This window comes from Apium graveolens, chromosome 1 (assembly GCF_009905375.1).
Source record: "Apium graveolens cultivar Ventura chromosome 1, ASM990537v1, whole genome shotgun sequence".
NCBI classification, from domain to species: Eukaryota; Viridiplantae; Streptophyta; class Magnoliopsida; order Apiales; family Apiaceae; genus Apium; species Apium graveolens.
Window position 1 is genome coordinate 56253 of NC_133647.1, and position 19692 is coordinate 75944.

At 37.8% G+C, this 19692-nt stretch overlaps 1 protein-coding gene and 1 non-coding gene across 3 annotated transcripts; both read right to left on the minus strand.

Annotated features, from left to right (window-relative positions):
• Positions 1-2752: 2752 nt before the first annotated feature.
• On the minus strand, positions 2753-9523 carry LOC141659158 (uncharacterized). 2 transcript variants are annotated; one of them, XR_012549637.1, is made up of 5 exons: positions 8299-9523; positions 7657-7965; positions 6886-6977; positions 3150-4038; positions 2753-3038 (listed from the first exon to the last, which is right to left on the minus strand). XR_012549637.1 is itself a non-coding variant. In XM_074465913.1 (4 exons), exons 1-4 carry the CDS (start codon positions 9244-9246, stop codon positions 3207-3209), a joined length of 2181 nt encoding a protein of 726 aa, XP_074322014.1. In that variant the 5' UTR covers positions 9247-9522; the 3' UTR covers positions 2753-3206. The 2 variants fall into 2 exon arrangements, 1 of the variants encoding a protein (XP_074322014.1); XM_074465913.1 differs by having other exon boundaries at positions 2753-4038; positions 8299-9522.
• A 7223-nt stretch (positions 9524-16746) lies between these two features.
• Positions 16747-16853, minus strand: LOC141683987 (small nucleolar RNA R71). Its single transcript, XR_012560522.1, has one exon. It is a non-coding gene; the product is annotated as a small nucleolar RNA R71 (small nucleolar RNA).
• Positions 16854-19692: the final 2839 nt, after the last annotated feature.

Here is a 19692-nt window from a genome sequence, read left to right on the forward strand (position 1 = left end):
CTGATTTCTGATATTGAATTGCTTAACATACCAACCCTTATTCCTTGTTTAACAAAAGACCAATCCTTGTAACCCTTGAACCCTTGGTCTTCTACTTTCTGACTCTTTCCTTGATTGAAATCCAATCTTTTTGAATTCCTTGTTATACCTTCATGGTATTGTGAATCACCCTATGCTTCGAGATAAATGTTGTTTATGATTCAGCTTATTGAATTACATTGGTTATCATATTGAATTGTTTTAGAATTGGATGGTTTTATAAATGTGGACCAGATTCGTAGTCGGACCAGATTTGTGGTCATAATAGGCCAATGCGTGCCTTGGATCCAGTATGTAGAGCAAAGCTGGGAGCCTTGCTTGGGGTTAGTGCGTGACTGATCAGCAGCCTAACCTTGGTTTTTAAAATGAAAAGTGAATATCCAATTCTAATCATTGCTTATTCAGAAACTTGATTCTTCTGAATCATTTCAATCGATTATTGTTTAACCTCAATTGTTGTTATTATGACTTGCTGAGCTAGTTAGCTCACTCTTGCAAAACTTTTTATATTTTCAACAGTTGAAAAGGAAATTTTTTGATAACGAGGATTCCCAGTCCAATGTGCGAGCTAGGATTTCAGGTTAAGTTGGATCGAGCTAGCAGGAGCTTTATATTGTAGATGAGTTATGCAAGATTGTAAGAACGATATCATTATCAAGTGTAAGTTGAACTAGTTGGGATTTGGTGCGATGTAATAAAAGTTAAGGTTGTGGCTTGTTTTCATACTTAAACCTATTGCGGTCCGTGGTTGTGTAAAGAAGGGTCAATCATATAATACTTTATATATAGGTTTATATATTGTGGTGTGTGTGTTGTGAGTCTCAAACTTCTGACCCGGGTTTGGAGGGCGTTACAGCTATCATGTCACTGTTTGACGACCTGGAATGTGTTTTTGCAGTTGTGTTATTATGAGAGCTGATTATAAACATACTAAGTAAAATGAGAATTGAGAATTTAGGGATTTAGGTGAGAGGTCGATAGAGAGATTAGGAGAGAATGGGAGTTAACATTTTTGTCAACAGATATTTTGAGAAGTGGGTTGGGCTTTAATTAGTTGGGTTGGGCCAATAAAGATTGAACTTTTTTAATCTGTTAACGATCTGCTCGGTTACGACTCGGCTCGGTTCGGCTCATTTTTGTTCGCGAACAAACTCGTGTTCGGCTCGTTAGTTAACGAGCTCGAGCTCGAACACGATTTTTTATTCAATAAAAAAGCTCGGCTCGGTTCGTCTGGAAAAAAAAAATTCTCGGCTCGATTCGGTTCGTGAACAGCCCTAGCCATCACAAACTTTTCCAACAAGACATACATAATCTGATTATAATAATAATTGTCTAGCCATACAATTATTACTCAATCCCATTATAATAATAAATTTTAACACGTACTATTATTACACAATCCAATTATGTCTTGTATCACCAATTTTATATCATATATTGGGAATAGGTTGAAGGTATTGATTTCACTAAAAAAAATCACATGTGGCGAAGATGACAACAATAAGGAATTTGGTGGCTACTGCATTTAAAAAATTATGGGATTTGTTTCATTTGGACGTAAATAACACCTTCTTACGTGGAAATTTATTTGAGGATGTCTATTTGACTCCCCCACCCGGACTTCATGTTTAACCTTCATTAATATGTATGCTTGAAAAATACTTGTGTGGTTTAAGGCAAGTTTCTCATAATTGGAATACAAAATTAAAAACTACCTTGATCGTCAAGGGTTGCCATATTTTTTAGAATGATCCTCCCTTATTTATAAGAAAAATGGGTCATTAGTTATATTTTTGGCCGTCTATGTAGATGATATTTTGGTGGTTGGAAATGACACTGAAGAGATCTATGCTATTAAAGCATATTTAGATGTTGTATTCAAAATTAAGGATATTGAAAAACTTCACTACTTTTTGGGTTTGGAATTTATTGAAGTACCAAATGGCATGGTTATCTCATAAAGGAAGTTTATAATGAATTTGCTCAAGGAGTTCGATTGTATGGATATTACACCAGTGATCACACATCTCAGCCAATTTATGTCAGCTCCAAGGCAACCTCATTGGTATTCTGTTATTCAAGTTCTTAGGTATCTCATAAATGATCCAGGTCAAGGATTGTTGTTTACTATGGATACTTGTTTCACATTGAAAGCTTATTATGATGACAACTTGTCCGAACTCCATAAAATTTGTCAGTGGTTTTATTATTTTGCTTGGAGGGAGTCTTATTTCATGAAAATCAAAGAAACATCACGCTATTTTTTTATCTTCTGCCGAAGCAAAATATCAATTTTTACGCAGACCAGCCTCTAAACTCACCTGACTTTCTCAGTTGTTACATGAACTTAGGTACGTGACATAACTCCAATTGTCATAACCACGCTGCAATTTACATAGTCAAGAATCCGGTTTATCACGAACATGCCAAACACATCGAACTAGAGTGTCATTTTATACGCACAAACTTAGCTTCTAGACTCATTTCTTTATCTTACACACCTTCAAAGGACCAATTTGCTAACATCTGCACAAAACCTTTGACTAGTTTTCAACATCATCTTTTACTTGGCAAGTTGGGTGTTAAAGTTGGTCATGTCACTTAGAACTAGCATACATCACACAGTGACATCACTTGTATCTAATTTAGGGTTCACAATTCCGGACATTCAAAGTGCATATAAATAAAAGAGAAATGCATTAGACACAGTGTCTCCAGTAATGCTCCAAGTTGATAAATAAAATTCTGAATAAAGTATCTTCCCTTGAGAAGAGCATTGGTATATATTGTATCCACACAGTATTCCTCAAAAAGCCAAGTCCAATTAAGAGAAGAACTGGACCAGAATGAAAAGTATAAGTCCATAATGCTTGGATTACTTTTTAGATGAAAGTTTAACTCAACTGCAAGGAGAGGATCACTCTCCTATTCTCTAATCTCCAGCCTCTAATTTCACTATGTCTAGTAAAGTTTAAAAAATTTCTTGGGCAAACCCGAAACTGGAAAAAGAATCATTAAATTTACATCAGATAATTGGACGCATGAACAATAATATATACCTCAATGAACTCTGTAGGATATTATGTACACAAATGAAATATTGAGAGCACCTTTCAGACAGTTAGCAGCTTAATGCCCTCGAGTTGTTACTCTGTCCAAGAAATTTTTCATTTTTTTGCTTTTATTTCCGTTGTCGGTGATGATTGGGAGCCACCACCCAGTGCAGCAGCAGCAGATTCCACGTGTGTAAGAAGGTAGTCATAGATCTTCTTTCTTATCCTGTCAATTGTCTCCGGAGAGATATTTGGCATCTCCGTTTCATCCTTACTTGATCCGATTCCGTCCAACCAATCATTTACACTCTTAAGCTGAGTCAACATGCCAGATATTTGAGCGTTATCTGATAAATTCAAAACATCTATTTCTGCATCCAAGAACCTTTCGACGAATCCTAAAAACCAATCCTGTGATTCAACTCGCAGCATTTCAGCCAGATCTACAGCCTCATCTAGACCCTTCCCTCTGCTCCATTCTACCACAGGCAAAGGTGGAGGTGGTGTCTTCACTTTCTGACCATTATTAATCTTAGAGCTCACTGCTTGTCGGGACTTGCCTTGGGATTTTGTCGAACCACTCTTACTTGAGTTCTCAAGCAGTAATATAGGTTGATATTCAGGGGAAGGTTTTGGGCTTGGAAATGTTGTACATGCAGCTGCAGTTGATGTGGCTTGTTTGCTAAATACTGAGAAGGATGATAAATTGGTGCCTACAGCAGCATGGACCCATGAAGCTGCTTGTTTGCGTCTTTCAGACGTGATCTTTATTGCTTCTTCTGATGGGTTTTCCTCCGGTTCAGGAGATGAACCAACTACTATAGTTTTAGACAAGGACCCAACAATCTGATTGACGCTGTTCAAGGAAGAGTGTAAAGTCAAGAATTGCTCCACAGCAGGTTGCGGATTATCCTCTTTTGCCGATGAAGTTAGCTCAGAATATGTACTGCCAAGATAAACAGGAAAATGATTACGGAATAGACAAAACAATAATTTTTTTACAAATAAGTAATATACAGAAAAAAATTGGAAAAATATGAAAAGGAAAAGGCAGAGACTTTGTCAAAACTCAAAATATCTTTTTAGCATTAAGAGGCAATTAACACCAAGTTGCACCCAAACTTCTTTCGAATGCAGGAGGCTGAAGTCAGTCATAGATTTATCTCTGATTTTTTTTATGAATCCTACCTCAGATATGCCATACAGAAGACAGGTGCAACTTCAAAACAAATTTTTGTAATAATTTAACTAGTTGACTATAAACAATTTAAAAGTTTCAAAAAACTCGTTGACAGTAGATATCTTGAGTTCAATGACACATCTTGAAGTTGGACGACATTTCAATGATGTTTTAGCCATTGATTAACTCCCTTAAGTTATAATCATAAAATTCAATATTTAGATTAGAGTTTTTTTATTTTTCTAATATGCATTGAAACAAATTTTTAATACCATTTTATACCTAGAATATAAATAAAAAATTATAAAGATCATTTAGTGAGGGTTTAGATGTGAGATTGTGAAGTATAGGTATTTCGACTTCGATAAAGGTGATGGGTATGAGATGCCATTAAGCAAAAGGTGAGGGGCATACACAAGGCTTTAGTGTTAAGGGCGCATATAGGAAATAACCAAATAATAAGAAAGAAAAAAGCCACCCCCGCACAAGGATTTAAATTTCACACGGATTTAGGTTTCCGACTGCAGAAGGATAATATTGTTTGGATCGCAACCTATATGAAGTAAGAAATCTCAATCATAACAATCAATCATTTCCTAAGCTAATATAGGCTACTCCTAAAGATTATAACCATATGGATCAAGATTTGTGAACATTTGGGCTTAATATAAATATCAAAGTGAACATTATAATAAATACTACATACCTAGACCCTATACTAAATATACATGTTAAACTCTCTGCACAGGATATGATATATATATATATATATATATATCATCTCTTTCCGGTTTCCCGACAAGTAATAGTAAGTATTTAGATTTTCATTAGATAACTATGAGGTTTTAATAAAAAGAGCCCCTTTTTGGGTCGAAAAGTGGATCACAGGCGCCCATCTTTGGGGCATAAATTTGCCTTTCGTGTCCATAATAAATTGTGAGAATATTGGGGGTGGCAGGGAGTGGGAGTCGAACTGAGTCCTCCCGCTGCCTGAGCTCTAATACCATACCATGTTGAGTAACCAGCTCATCTAAAACCTTAAGGTGTTAGAGGAAGGCCCAACCAGATCTATATTCTAACAATATGGTATTACCAAATATGTGCAAGGTCTTATAAATGTTGGGCACATCCCAAATTTTAAATTGTTACAAAAATATTTTCATGGTAAGCATCAAAAGTTTTTATTTAGTAAGTATGGCACGAGTTAATAGTTTATTCATACTAAGAACTACTTTGCAAATCACATACAAAATTTGGCCTAATATATGAGGACTACAATAAACAGTTTGTCGTGTTATAGCCGTATTTCTCAAATTCTTTTTTCAAGAAAAATGGCTTTTACGGCCTTGGATTGTGAAATGGTATGGAACTCTCTACGTACTATATGTAAAACATAGAAATGACTGAGTGGTTTGAAAGAAGCTTCTCTCTGCAATGCTCACAATCCCAATTTTTTCAGGACATTTGGTGAAGTTGTGGAGGTAAAGATGACTAAATGATCAGCTGAGGCAACTCTTTGCTATTTTGTTAGAATTAACTCTAGATTTCTTGGCTGCGGTCTTACTGCAAATTTCTTAAGCCCTAGCACTCTTGTTACCTTCTTTTATAGAAATATCTGCCGGTCTTAAGTTTAAGCCATAACACTCTTGTTATCTTATTAGTAAATCTCTGCAGACCTGAATCGTAAATCTGATTTAATACCTCAAGACAAAATAATACTTTTAAGTTTTAACAAATTATCAACATATATGCATTTAAAATTTTAATCCATCAAAATTTCACTACCGCGTTCTATTAAGTTTATAATCCATATTTGTATTACTGACTACAGATCGAAGAAATTTAGAAGTCATTTAACAACTCGTGCCAAAACCCAACTCAATATAACCAACTTACCGTAAAATAAAACAGAAATAGATATTTTGTTCAGATCCCAACATTACTTAAATCACAAGAAAGAAGGGAAGGTAATGAAGAAATTACAGTTTCTTCGTGCTAATAAATAGTAAAAATTAATTATTAGGAATTTCCATGAGTAGTATTCAGCAAGCATATCCTTCACTGTCAAGAACTACCTTCTTAAACAACCAAGATGTGTATATATCATCTTCCTCTATGTAGTACTGATTACCTAATTGCGTCTTTCTAATCTTATTACTCTTATATATACACGCATTAACCTGTGTCTTTACCAAACTGTGGGCCTGCTTCTTTTGTCTAATAAACAACTTTTTTTTTTTTTTTTTTTTTTTTTTTTTTTTTTTGCTAAATTATAAACAACTTTTTACTAAAGCAAGGTAGAAAGTTTACTATTAAATGGTTTGTGTATTGAATAAAAATGAATTATATGTCGAATGTTGAATAGTAAGTACAAATTATGTACCTAGTTTACTTCTTTTATTTTGCAATTTGACTTCATGAAAATGAATATTATTCTCTATAAAGGTAAGTGCTTTGTTTTTATTTTGTTACTTTCTATTTTAAGTTATACATTACTAATAAAAATATTCTAAGTGATAAAAACTTTTAAGACAAAATTTACTTGTAAGTGACCACAGTAACACAATTACAAAATTCATAAAAAGTAAACAAAGATGATTTAATGACAAATACCTTAAACAACGGAGTACACTCTCTGCAGCTGATGCTTCTTGCATTGCCTCAATGGCAGCTTGTTGTGCAATATCTCTGTGCCTAAGAACTTCCTGAGACGTCAAGATATTCTTGTAATTTTAGTTCACTGTGTGAAACATGGGAAAGCATATATATAAATTGCTAAAACTTGCATGAATTTTGATGAATCAGCACAAAGAAAATGATGAAATTTGGGAAAAGGACGTAACAGACTTTCTTAGACACCCAGGATAGTCAACTGATTATTATTTCCTAAAAAAACCACAAAATCAAATGCCAGTACTGCAACAGAACAATTTTACCTAGAACATGGATACTACGTCAGAGGTACACTACAAAGGTTAAGATGTGTTCCACTAACCTTATATAAATGTTCATTAAGGCTTTGTCTGGGGATGTACATATAAAAAAAAATATAGCATTCACAGGCGTGTATAGGTACATTAAAAAATTGATTGTGTTAGAAATTATGTAGTATAACTGAGATATTATCAAATGCGACACCAAGTTAAAAATTTGTGCATGTTCAATTAAAGGTTTACAGCTATCAATAACAGATTTACAGCATCACTTAACAACTTTAATATACACTAAATTTCAGTAATTATAATGACACTAAAAATGATTAAGAATTTCCGTTGCATTACAGGTAACAGCAAAATATTTACCTAGAGTTGTCATTTAACAGAAATTAGTTAATCAACTTGCAGGAAGCCATAAAGTGTCAAATTAAACTCTTACTAATCCTACCTTTCCAAGCTTTGCAAGGGAGGATGGAAGTGACCTCCACGAAGCACTTCCATCTGTCAACTTTTTATTGCTAAAAGAAATTTTCACCAAATTTCCTGGTAATCCATGATTTGCAGTGTCACCTGGTGACTTACTCTTGGCAGATGTTTTCTGCTTTACCAACTTGTCAGGACTACAGAATTCTCCATTTGGCGTAACTCTCTTTGTAGACATCTGGACCTTATCTTCCTCTTTGGCTGACTTTGAAGACTTCAGTACCTTGCTCTCCTCTTTAGATGGCAACCTTTCACTTGTCGATCTTCTTGGCACCTACCAGACGAGTTACCGTCATAATGACAGGTCCATTAATAATTTGCCAGAAAAAGCAAAGGAATCACCACAATATTTTAAAGCAACCAAGTAAAAATAAAAAAGGCAAGTTTGCAGTCAGATGAATGAAAACTTACAGCTAATTAAATGATAGCTCCTGGCAAAAAAATAGCTAAAGGCAAACGTGAAATGATAGCAGTATATCAGTTCTATATATGTTAACATTTCAATAAAATGTAATGATAATTACGTTTAGCAAAACCTATTTATGGTAAAGCCAAACATGCATAAATAATAAATACATATATATAAAAGATCAAGATGAATACTCACAGAAGGACTCCGTGTTTCTGGCTTCACGTCATGCTTACTAACACTCAATCTAGGACTTTCTCTGCCTTTCATATCAAGATTTCCTTCCCAACTCCTTCTCAATCCTTTAGGCCCTAACTCAATTCCCTCAATAAACTTCTTCATTGTGTGGCCTACCCCAGAATTCTTTGTCGTTGGACTTGCATTGGAAACTGAACTCGCCTTTCCTCCCGATGCCAATCTACCCATTGCCCTCTCCAACCCCTTGATCTTTCCCTGCTGCTTAATCCCATTATGAAACTTCTCAAAAGAATTTGGTAACGAATAACAACTAGATGGAGACGAAGGGATTGATCGTGAATCTGATGACTTTTTAAGCCATCCATCCTTCTTCTCAACTGAACTCACAACGATCTTTGACAATTGAGACTTAGATCTTACCAAAGACGGTTTTTCCTTAACCACTTGTTCCTCCTTAATAATACTAGCTTTGCTATTATTATTAATCACACCAACATCATCAATAATGGATTCTTTACGAGGTGATTTAGCTTTATCAATACATTTAGAAACAATAGCATTATTATCAAGAAAGCCTAATGAATGAGTGGCAATTATTTCCTCAGGAGTCCCAACACAAGGATGGCGTCCCGGAACAGGCCTAACGCCACGAATAATGGGAACAGGAGAGGATGCTTCAAACTTTTCGACATGAATAAATTGACCCAATTGAATCTTGTCACTAAGAATAAGATCAAAATCCTGATGAGGTAAAGAAACATAAGTAGCATGAGAAGAGTCTGATACCTTAAGATAAAAGCCATTGTTTTCGAAAAGTTGAGAGCCAGATAATGCAGGAACAATGCTGATAACTTGCAGTAGAGATGATCTGTACTCACCACCTACTTTCAAATCTGTATTCATATGCTGAAGAAGCTTCAAAATAACTCCACCAACCAAAGCAGCCATTTCTCAACAACTCAAAAACATACACACTACCATTTTTTCAAGAAACCAAAAAGATACAATTTTTCAAACAACTCAGAAATTACCATTTTCAAGAACTCAGAAGAAAAACCATTTTTCAAGAAATTAAAAAGATGCCATTTTTTAGGGTTCTGACAGAGGGGGATCAAATAGTATTAAGAAATGAATTGAGAGTGATGGAGAGGGAAGAAGAAGATGAAATCAAAGTTGAGAGGGATGGGGACAGTAGGGTGCCAGCAGCATTTATGAAGAGGGCTACAATAAAGTGACCCCAAAAAAAAATTAGCAAACTCGCTAATTAGAGAGGACAATGGTTAAAAATATCTATTTTTGGGTTCAATTTGTTCAAAATACGGATTTTAAAAAAATACGTGGAAAATACTGTTTTATTTACGTATTTTGAAAAATTGGGTAAGTGTAATACGTATTTAAAAATTGAGTATGTAAAAAAATTATTAAAGATACGCATTTCGGATTTGGGTATTATCATTGAAATACGTATTTGGCAAATGCGTATCACAAAAAAAAAGAAAAAAAGCTGGATACCCATTTTTAATACAAAATATGATACCCAAATGGTCAATAGGTATTCAAACGGATATTTTCAGCACAAAACTGCCAAAATGGGTATTTTCAGCATTTTGCACCAAAAAAATGTTATTTTTAACATTTTTTCCTAATTAGATAATCGTACCTTTTTTACTCCAACATCCTTTGTATTTACGGAGTACATATGAATCAGAAACCCTCCGTCCAGAAGTCAAAAGCCCGACGCTATCCGGATCGGGCCCAGCCATCAACGCCCGTATTTGTAACTAACCAATATATAGTGGTCGTTTGGTTAGGTACACTGTATGGGTTTGGAATAAGGAATCGGGTTAGTCTGGTATGGGATTGAGGAATCATTCCTGATATAATGTATTTGATTAGGTACTTGAATGAAATCTGTTTGATTTAAATATTATTGATTTATTGGTTGAATCAAACTTTTATATATTACATATGTCGAATTTAAGTTAGTTATACAATTTAGGAAAAAAATATAAGTGATTAAAAAATTAAAATTTCAGTGTTAATTTATAACTTTAAAACAAATAAAATAAAATACTACTAATTTGTATTAAATAAAAATAAATACAACTTATTTAATAATAAACAACATGATATTTAAGATATATATTTTAAGATTGTATTTAACTTTATAAATAAAAATAAAATAATGAAATTTAATTTGATACCTCATGCCCCTTTCTCAAACCCACCTCCCCACTAAGATATCAAATCTGATTCCAGATGGGTATAAGGTATGGGTATAAGGTATGGGTATCAGATTTTAAAAACAGTAAATTAAACACCAGGTATGGGTTTGGAATGAACGAAACCCATACCTGATACCAGAATGAGCCGAACCAAACGACCCCGTAATTCTTTTTTTGATACTCGACACGTGAATATAAAGTATATCTTCATAATTTTTTTAATTTTTTTTTTAAATTCAAACATCAAATTTTATTCAGAAGAAAACAATTAGAAATTATTTACGGAACTTTACTTTAAAGGAACATTAAAATGCGTGTCATGTCATCGTCCCCCGATGTATACAATCTAGGGGGACAGAGGGATGCGGTATCGGGAATGGGATGGGTGGGTCACTTCAGGGCCAATTGGTCCTAAGCAGGGTTAATTCTCATGTACAAGCGGCTAATTATGCTTAATACAACCTAATTTTAAGCTAAAGTATGTTAACTAGCCTTAATCAAGGCTAATCGGCACGTTTAACTATCTTAATCAGGGTAATTAATACCCTCAAGTCATTAATTAACCTAATCTAGGTTAATTATGAGCGTAATATATTAAACGATCCTAATCGAGGCTAATTATATCACTTAAGTCCCTAATTAACCTTAATATAGGCTAATTACATGCAATATACACTAACGACCCTTAATCGGGGCTAAATTCCACTAATCGGGCATAGGTTAAAATCTGAAAATTTTAATATTTAACCCGAAAGTTAGCCAAAATTTCACAAAAAAATCATCCCAGAACGTTTTGAATCGATCAAGACGTTCACCCTAGGGACTTATGGTCGGCCAAAACCCCTCCATGTGGGGAGGTCGACCGGACCTAGTCTTGGTCAGCCAGGAGACCTTGTCCCTGAGGCCTGGTCGCCCAGGGCTGTCTTGTCGTGGGATTCCTCGACAATTATTTTTGTGTGGAGAACATTTTAATTGGCTGGGAGGTTTCTCTCCAAGGGAATCTAGACAGCCTAGACTCCCAAAATTCAGAGGTCGGCTCCTCCTGGTCTAGGTCGGCCAGGAGACTCCGTCTCGAGTTTCAGGTCACCTTGAGCTTCCATGTTAAGGGACTCCTGGTCGGCTTTGACCCTTCCAAACGGGGAGGTCAGCCGGGAGGTGTCTTGGTCGGGCGGGAGACTCCGTCATGGAGGCCCGGGTCGTCCAGGACACTCTGTCCTGGTCTTGACGAACCTCCTTTCTACGGAGGTTTTGTTATTGACGAAACCCCATTATGTGAAGGTTCTAGTCTTCTTTGGGAGCATCATTTGACTTCAGTTCATAATTTTCTTAGAATTGTTATTTGGGGACATCCATGTTGGTTTCTGACATCTCCGGATGTCCTTCTGGGGGCGTCTTAGCCGTCTCCAATGCTTTAAAAAAGGGAGGTCCGCTCTACTTAGTAGTTCGAGAGCTTCCCATCATCAGGTCCCTGGTCTTTATTGGCACAGTTTCGTGGAAGTCCTCAAACTTCAACCTTCCTTATATTCAATCGTGGCTATAGTCGGTCATAAACGGTAGTTTAAGAGTTAAAATTTGCTCTTTTTATAATCTTTTCATTAATCGCTATGATCAACGTAATTAGTCTTAGATTAAGACTAATCTCGTGGCTTTAGCTTTTCTTAAGCTTTTCTTTGAGGACTGATACGATATTCGATCCCTTGTATTGTTTTACTCGATTATTCTGTCTTTTCCTCTTTGTGTTTGACAGTTTTTTACCATTTTTTCGGTCTTTTTTAAGTGCTACTTGTAACCGTGAATTAACCAGTGTTGTGACCTACTATAGTAGGTACCCCTTTGTTTATAAAAGAAGATGAGAGGTGCTCGTATTCATTCACACTTTCATTTCTCAACTTCTCCCAAATTTTCTTTGCTTCAGGAGCTCTTTATCTCTCAAGTTCTTATTCTTTCAAGATTTCTAAGAACCACTTCAACAGGTCTTCCCTCTCTGCTCAAGAGGCAATGAACAAGCATGCGACGATGCGGTCGATGAAAAGTATAGCTCTAATATCTCCCTTCTCTCGTAACCATTATTCGAACAGCTTGAAGAGTATAATAGATGAGTTAGCTGATGAGTACCCTAGTATTGTTAGTCGTGATGCCTATTCGAGAGGATGTTGACAAGATCAGGTCGAGCTACCACTTCCCCGAGTGGATCAGAGTTTGTAAAGCTAAGGCTAATGAGAGGACTTGTATTTAGAGTCTTACTAGGTTGTATGTATACAAGGCGGAATTGGAGACTGGGTTGAGGTTCCCTTTACACCCTTTCATTCATCGACTACTTGCCGAGCTGAAGGTTCACCCCTGTCAGCTCTATATCAATGTTTTGGCCTTCATCATTGTATTTATCGTGAGTGCCACGGCCTTGGCATCCCATTGAGTGTTACAATATTCAAAAGCTTATTCATGTTGAAAAACTCCTCTTCTACCAAACCTGGCTTGGTTTAAATCCAGCATAGGCCTCGAGTTCAACATATTCTGAACATTCACTCTCTTCTAGTCTCAATTCACCAATAGAACCATAAATTCGTGATCTTGGAGTAGGAAGAAGGTGACTGGGGAGAATACTTTATATGTGACTTCAGTTGTCCTATTGACAGTGCTCACTACATCTTAGAACTCAGTATTTCAGAGCTTTATGCTCGTGACCTCCTTATAGAGGATAACGGATAAACTTCCTACAGGAGATTCATCACATAAATGAAACTTGTGGAGGCTGGCATTAGCATCATCTCTAAAGAGGGTATTTATTTTCATTTTATCCAAAACTTGGTCAAGTTTGTTCATACACCAATTCTTTTTTTTATTTTGTTTCAGTTGTGGAAGCTTTGGATGCACAGAATGACAAGGGCGGTATGGTCACCGGGAGGATGGCAAGGAAAGTTGTGGGGCAAGCGAATTGCATTCTCAAGGCCCCCACGTTCATTTGACCTTCAGGTTCTGGGAATTAAAGGGCTAAGGGCTCAGACGGAAGCTCCAGTACCCCCTTTAAGTCATCATGGGGTATCTCCACCCAAGAGTCAGTGTTTGGAAATCCAGCTCTTGCCTTGGATTGGTCTAAGTGTTGTATTACTCCTTTTGATCCTCCATGTCTCCACGTGTGAAATATTTTTTGAAGCGCAGATGCTTGGGGCTTATGCCTTGTACCAGGTACTTTGTTCGAGAACATTTTGGCCATCCTAAAGCTATTTTTTGGGAGATCGGCCAAGGTCCCCTTCCTCTATTTTAGGAGATCGGCCCCTTAAGGTTGACTGGGGCTTCCTTCCACGGGTCACCTTGGTCAGCCACTATAATTTGTGGAGTTAGTTATATTAACATCTCTTTTTATTTTCTTTCTTGCTAAGCTAATGCCTACTTTGTTGTCTCTTCCACTCAAAGTATCAACATGAAGAGTGATTATACGGCCTTACAAAATTCAATGGAGAAGCTGGAGGTGACATCCAAGGACTGGGAGTCCAAGGCTCATAAGGTAGAGGAAAGAACTTCTCTTTATCAGAAGAAGCATGCCAAAATGGTCAAGAGGAAGAATATGGAATTAAGGAAACTTATAGACCAGTACTATGAATCTGAGAAGTTTCTCCAGCTAATGGACTCTCATGATGACCTGACACGTCCTATCAACTTGTTAATTGGGTGAAATAGAGGTGTCAAAGATGTTCACGACATTTATTCAGATGTAGTTGATCCGAGCCTCTTTGGTTGTCCTTTGAGAGCTCTCGAAGCTCCTCAAGTTGGCCAAACATCCGGATCCGTACCAGAGGTCGCTCGTCAGCACTCTAGGTCTATCTTGAGCCGTAGGGGACCCGATTTCAAGGGAAAAGCTCCTTCAGCAAGCCCCAGCTCCAAGAGACCTCTTTATGAAAAGATCCTACAACTGATGTAAGGGAGCAGTGGCTCTTCTTCCGCATCTATCTCAGATGAAGATGAGGAGGATGAAGATGAAGAGCATGAAGATGAGGAGCGTGAGGCTATTCAGAAGGGAGGTAATGAGAAGGGAAGGATTCCTCGGACGAGTGGTCATGGTGGCTTTGCATGGCTATAGACGTCGTTTGTGGCCTTTTGATAAGTGGCATTTTATACCACTTAGAACGTCTTAAAATGGCTTAAATTGGTGTCGTGAAATCAAGTATTTTGTGTATTTGATGCGTTTTTCTAGTGTTTATGTATTTCAGGGTATTAGTTGCATTTCGGAGGAGGAATCATCAAGAATAAGCCTTGGCATGTGTTCACCATTGCGAGAGGAAAAGAACGGGCAGATTACGGCGAAGAAACGGAGCAAACCTGGATTTTTTCCAGTAGGGTCCTGCGCGCCCGCGCAGCAATGCTGAGCGGCCGCGCAGCAGCCTTGCGCGCCCGCGCAGAAATGCTGAGCGGCCGCGCAGGGTCGGGGAAAAAGCTGAATTATTTTAGACTTCTACTTCTGTTTGGCTTCCAACTTCTATGTAATATGAGTTTTATGGGACTATTATATAAGTAGATTTGAGACGTTTTCACAGAGGAATATGAAGGAGATTATGTTTTAGATTGTGTTTTGCACAAGAAGCGAAGGAGATAAGGAAGAAGACCGATTTAGCACACTGCAGCGAAGAGGAAGCATATTTTCTTGTGATTCTTGTTTCGTTGTAGCGTTGGATGCTAGTTTTCTTGCTTTGACTTATTTACTCTTGTGACGTACTCTGTTTTAATATAATTAGTTTAGTTATTATTTTCTTGTGTTGTTTATCATGATTTCATATGAACCCATGGTGGCGATAAGTTTTATTATGGGCTAATCGTGATCATGGGGTTGCAACGGATTTATTATGGAATTCTTTAGTTAATTGTTTAATACTTTATAATGTGATGATTGCATGATATCTAGTATTGGTTGTGCGTATTCGTCTTATGTGCGTCGCGAACATATAAGATAGGGTGTTAATCTCTTGTGAAGCGACGGTGGATCTTGAGATTTAGAACTTGCCATGCTAGCATAGGTTCATGTACGTTGTGCATGATTAGTGGGTAACTCTAACAGTTTTATTTGCCCTATGTAATCAAAAGGAATAACTTGTGCTTAAATCGTTGTGTTGTCAATTTCTGTAGATATATAGGAACTCAACATAATTGATGACTATTCAACTTCTATCTTAATTGTGGATGTTTGGTAGAATGGTATTAGTACAATGAAAGTTGCCTTTTATCAGTTTCGTGTTATTCGATTAATGTCATCACTGTCACATGCTAAAGGTAATAACAATGGCTATAGAAGGAATTAATAATGAAGTTGTGATCTCATGAGTGTTTTATTATTGATAAATTGAAGTGTTAGTTAAGTGGTTAATTAAGTAGTTAATTATAGTTAATATTTAATCAACAATTTTAAGTATTATCTTAACATTGAGAAGTAATCATACATTGGTGAGTGAGTTTAATTAGACAATAACTTAGTCTGAGTCTCTGAGGTAACGAACTAGAAAGTATTCTATATTACTTGCGAACGCGTATACTTGCGTGAATATTAGTGCGTGATTACGCTCTAACAAGTTTTTGGCGCTGCTGCCGGGGACTCGGCGTATTTGTTTAGTTTATATACTTACTATCATTGGTCATTAGGACTCAGTGATTAGGACGTAGTAGTTAATTACTCTTTTCGGTTGTGTTTCAGGTACTTTAGCAAGCGTTTATGCAAACTCGTTCTCGTGCTCGCAAGAGGACCTTAGATACAGCTGAGGAGAAAGACGAAGTTCTTGATACTCCAGAGAAGTTAGATTTTGAGGATTCGGATTCAGGAACTGAGCAGAAAGAACCAGTAAACATGGGAGATCGTATTGTTCAAGCTGATCCAGCTCTTATGGATTTTTCTCGGCCTAAAATTGATGACATTCAGTCAAGCATCCTTCATCCGGCTATTCAAGCTAACACCTTTGAAATCAAGCCGGGCACTATTCAGATGGTGCAGAATTCTGTTTCTTTTGGAGGAGCGGCAACTGAAGACCCCAACATGCACATAAGGAATTTTGTCGAGATCTGCAGCACTTTTAAGTATAATGGCGTGACTGATGAGGCTATCAAGTTGAGGCTTTTCCCATTCTCATTGAGGGATAAAGCTAAAGACTGGTTACATTATGAACCAGCTGGGTCCATCACTACGTGGCAAGATCTTGCGCAAAAGTTTCTGGTGAAGTTTTATCCAATGGCAAAGACTGCTGCTATGAGGAGTGCTCTTACTCAGTTTGCGCAGCAACCTACAGAATCTATGTGCGAGGCTTGGGAACGCTACAAGGAAATGTTGAGAAAATGTCCACATCATGGAATGCCGGATTGGATGGTAATCACTGGTTTTTATAATGGTTTGGGGGCCCAATCTCGGCCCATGCTCGATGCAGCAGCTGGAGGAGCCTTATGGGCTAAAAGCTATACTGAGGCGTATAATCTTATCGAGACGATGGCTGCAAATGAGCATCAAAACCCAACTCAGAGGATAACGTCAGGCAAGGTAGCAGGTATTCTGGAAGTTAATGCAGCCACCGCTATTGCAGCCCAGCTCCAAGCGCTATCAATGAAGGTTGATTCTTTGGCTACGTATGGAGTTAATCAAATAACTATAGTTTGTGAGCTTTGTGCAGGTTCTCATGCTACGGATCAGTGTTCTCTTGTCAACGAATCTGTTCAGTATGTGAATAATTATCAGCGACAACAGCAGCCTGTGCTAGCAACCTATCATCCTAACAACAGAAATCATCCAAATTTCAGCTGGGGAAATAATCAGAATGCTATTCAGCCACCATATCAGCAAGGAGTAAGTAAACAGTTTAACCCACCTGGATTCCAGCAACCACAGCAGTATGCTACAAGGCAATCATATCCTCAACAGGGAAGTGCAGCTGCACCTACTAGTGCTGATTTTGAGGAACTTAAGCTGTTGTGCAAGAGTCAGGCGGTTTCTATCAAGACCTTGGAAAATCAAATCGGTCAATTAGCCAATACAGTGCTCAATCGTCAACCTGGCACTCTTCCCAGTGACACGGAAGTACCAGGCAGGAAGGAAGCTAAAGAGAAAGTCAAGGCTATTACCTTAAGGTCTGGAAAAGTAGCTGATGCTGAAAAGGCAAAAGAAGTCGAAGCTGAAGTTAGAGATGAAGAATCTAAGCAAAAGGAGAAAGTGGCGGAACCAAAGAAGACTACTGTTGAACATACTCTGCCTGAGGCTAATACAGGGGAGAAACAGCTCTATCCTCCACCATCTTTTCCTAAGAGATTGCAGCAACAAAAGCTGGATAGACAGTTCGGAAAGTTTCTGGAGGTGTTCAAGAAACTTCACATCAATATACCTTTCGCTGAGGCTCTGGAACAAATGCCTAGTTATGCGAAGTTTATGAAGACTATTCTTTCAAGAAAGGTGAAACTGGATGACCTTGAAACCGTTGCTCTCACGGAAGAATGCAGCGCGGTTCTGCAACAAAAGTTACCACCAAAACTGAAAGATCCAGGAAGCTTCACCATTCCTTGCACCATTGGCAATCTAACTTTTGACAAGTGCCTTTGTGATTTGGGAGCAAGCATTAATCTGATGCCGTTGTCGATCTTTAAAAAGCTGGATCTGCCTGATCCAAAACCCACATACATGTCGCTACAATTGGCAGACCGTTCCATTACTTACCCAAGGGGCATAGTTGAAGATGTGCTCGTCAAGGTGGATAAGCTCTTCTTTCCTGCTGATTTTGTTATTCTGGATTTTGAGGAAGATAAGAAGATTCCCATAATCTTGGGGAGGCCTTTCTTGGCTACTGGCCGTACCTTGATAGATGTGCAAAAAGGGGAACTTACTATGCGGGTCCAAGATCAGGATGTGACCTTCAACGTATTCAAGGCAATGAAATTCCCTACAGAAGATGAGGAGTGTTTAAAAGTGGATGTGATTGATTCCGCAGTTACTTCGGAACTCGATCACATGCTAATGTCTGATACATTGGAAAAGGCCTTAGTGGGGGATTTTGACAGCGATGATGAAGATAGCAACGAGCAATTACAATATCTGAACGCTTCTCCATGGAAGCGAAAGCTCGACATACCATTTGAATCTCTTGGTACTTCTGACCTTAAGAATGCTGAAGGGAAGCTCAAACCATCAATAGAGGAAGCACCTACCTTGGAGCTCAAACCATTACCTGAACACTTGAGGTATGCTTTTTTAGGTGATTCATCTACGTTACCTATTATTATTTCAGCTGACCTTTCAGGTAGTGAGGAAGACAAGCTCTTAAGGATTTTGAGAGAATTCAAATCGGCTATAGGATGGACCATAGCAGACATCAAGGGGATAAGTCCTTCATATTGTATGCATAAAATTCTGTTAGAGGAAGGTAGTAAGCCAACTGTGGAACAGCAGCGAAGACTGAACCCGATCATGAAGGAGGTGGTGAAGAAAGAAATTCTGAAATGGCTAGATGCAGGCATCATTTATCCTATTTCTGACAGCTCGTGGGTGAGCCCCGTGCAATGTGTACCTAAAAAAGGAGGTATCACTGTGGTCGCAAATGAAAAGAATGAGCTCATCCCTACTCGAACAGTTACAGGATGGAGAGTATGCATGGATTATAGAAAATTGAACAAAGCCACAAGGAAGGATCACTTCCCTCTCCCATTCATTGATCAAATGCTTGACAGATTGGCGGGACATGAGTATTTTTGTCTTCTGGATGGTTATTCCGGGTATAATCAGATTTGTATTGCACCAGAGGATCAGGAAAAGGCTACCTTCACTTGTCCATTTGGCACATTTGCTTTTCGTAGAGTTTCGTTTGGGTTATGTGGCGCCCCGACCACCTTTCAGAGATGTATGATGGCTATATTCTCTGACATGATTGGAAATAACGTCGAAGTGTTCATGGATGACTTCTCCGTCTTTGGACACTCATATGAGGAATGTTTGAATAATCTGTGCGCCGTACTCAAAAGATGCGTGGAAACTAATTTGGTGCTTAATTGGGAGAAATGTCATTTTATGGTGCGTGAAGGCATTATCCTTGGGCATAAGGTCTCTAGCAAAGGTCTGGAGGTGGACAAGGCCAAGGTGGGAGTCATTGAAAATCTTCCCCCACCCAATTCTGTGAAAGGAATCCGTAGTTTTCTCGGTCATGCGGGTTTTTATCGG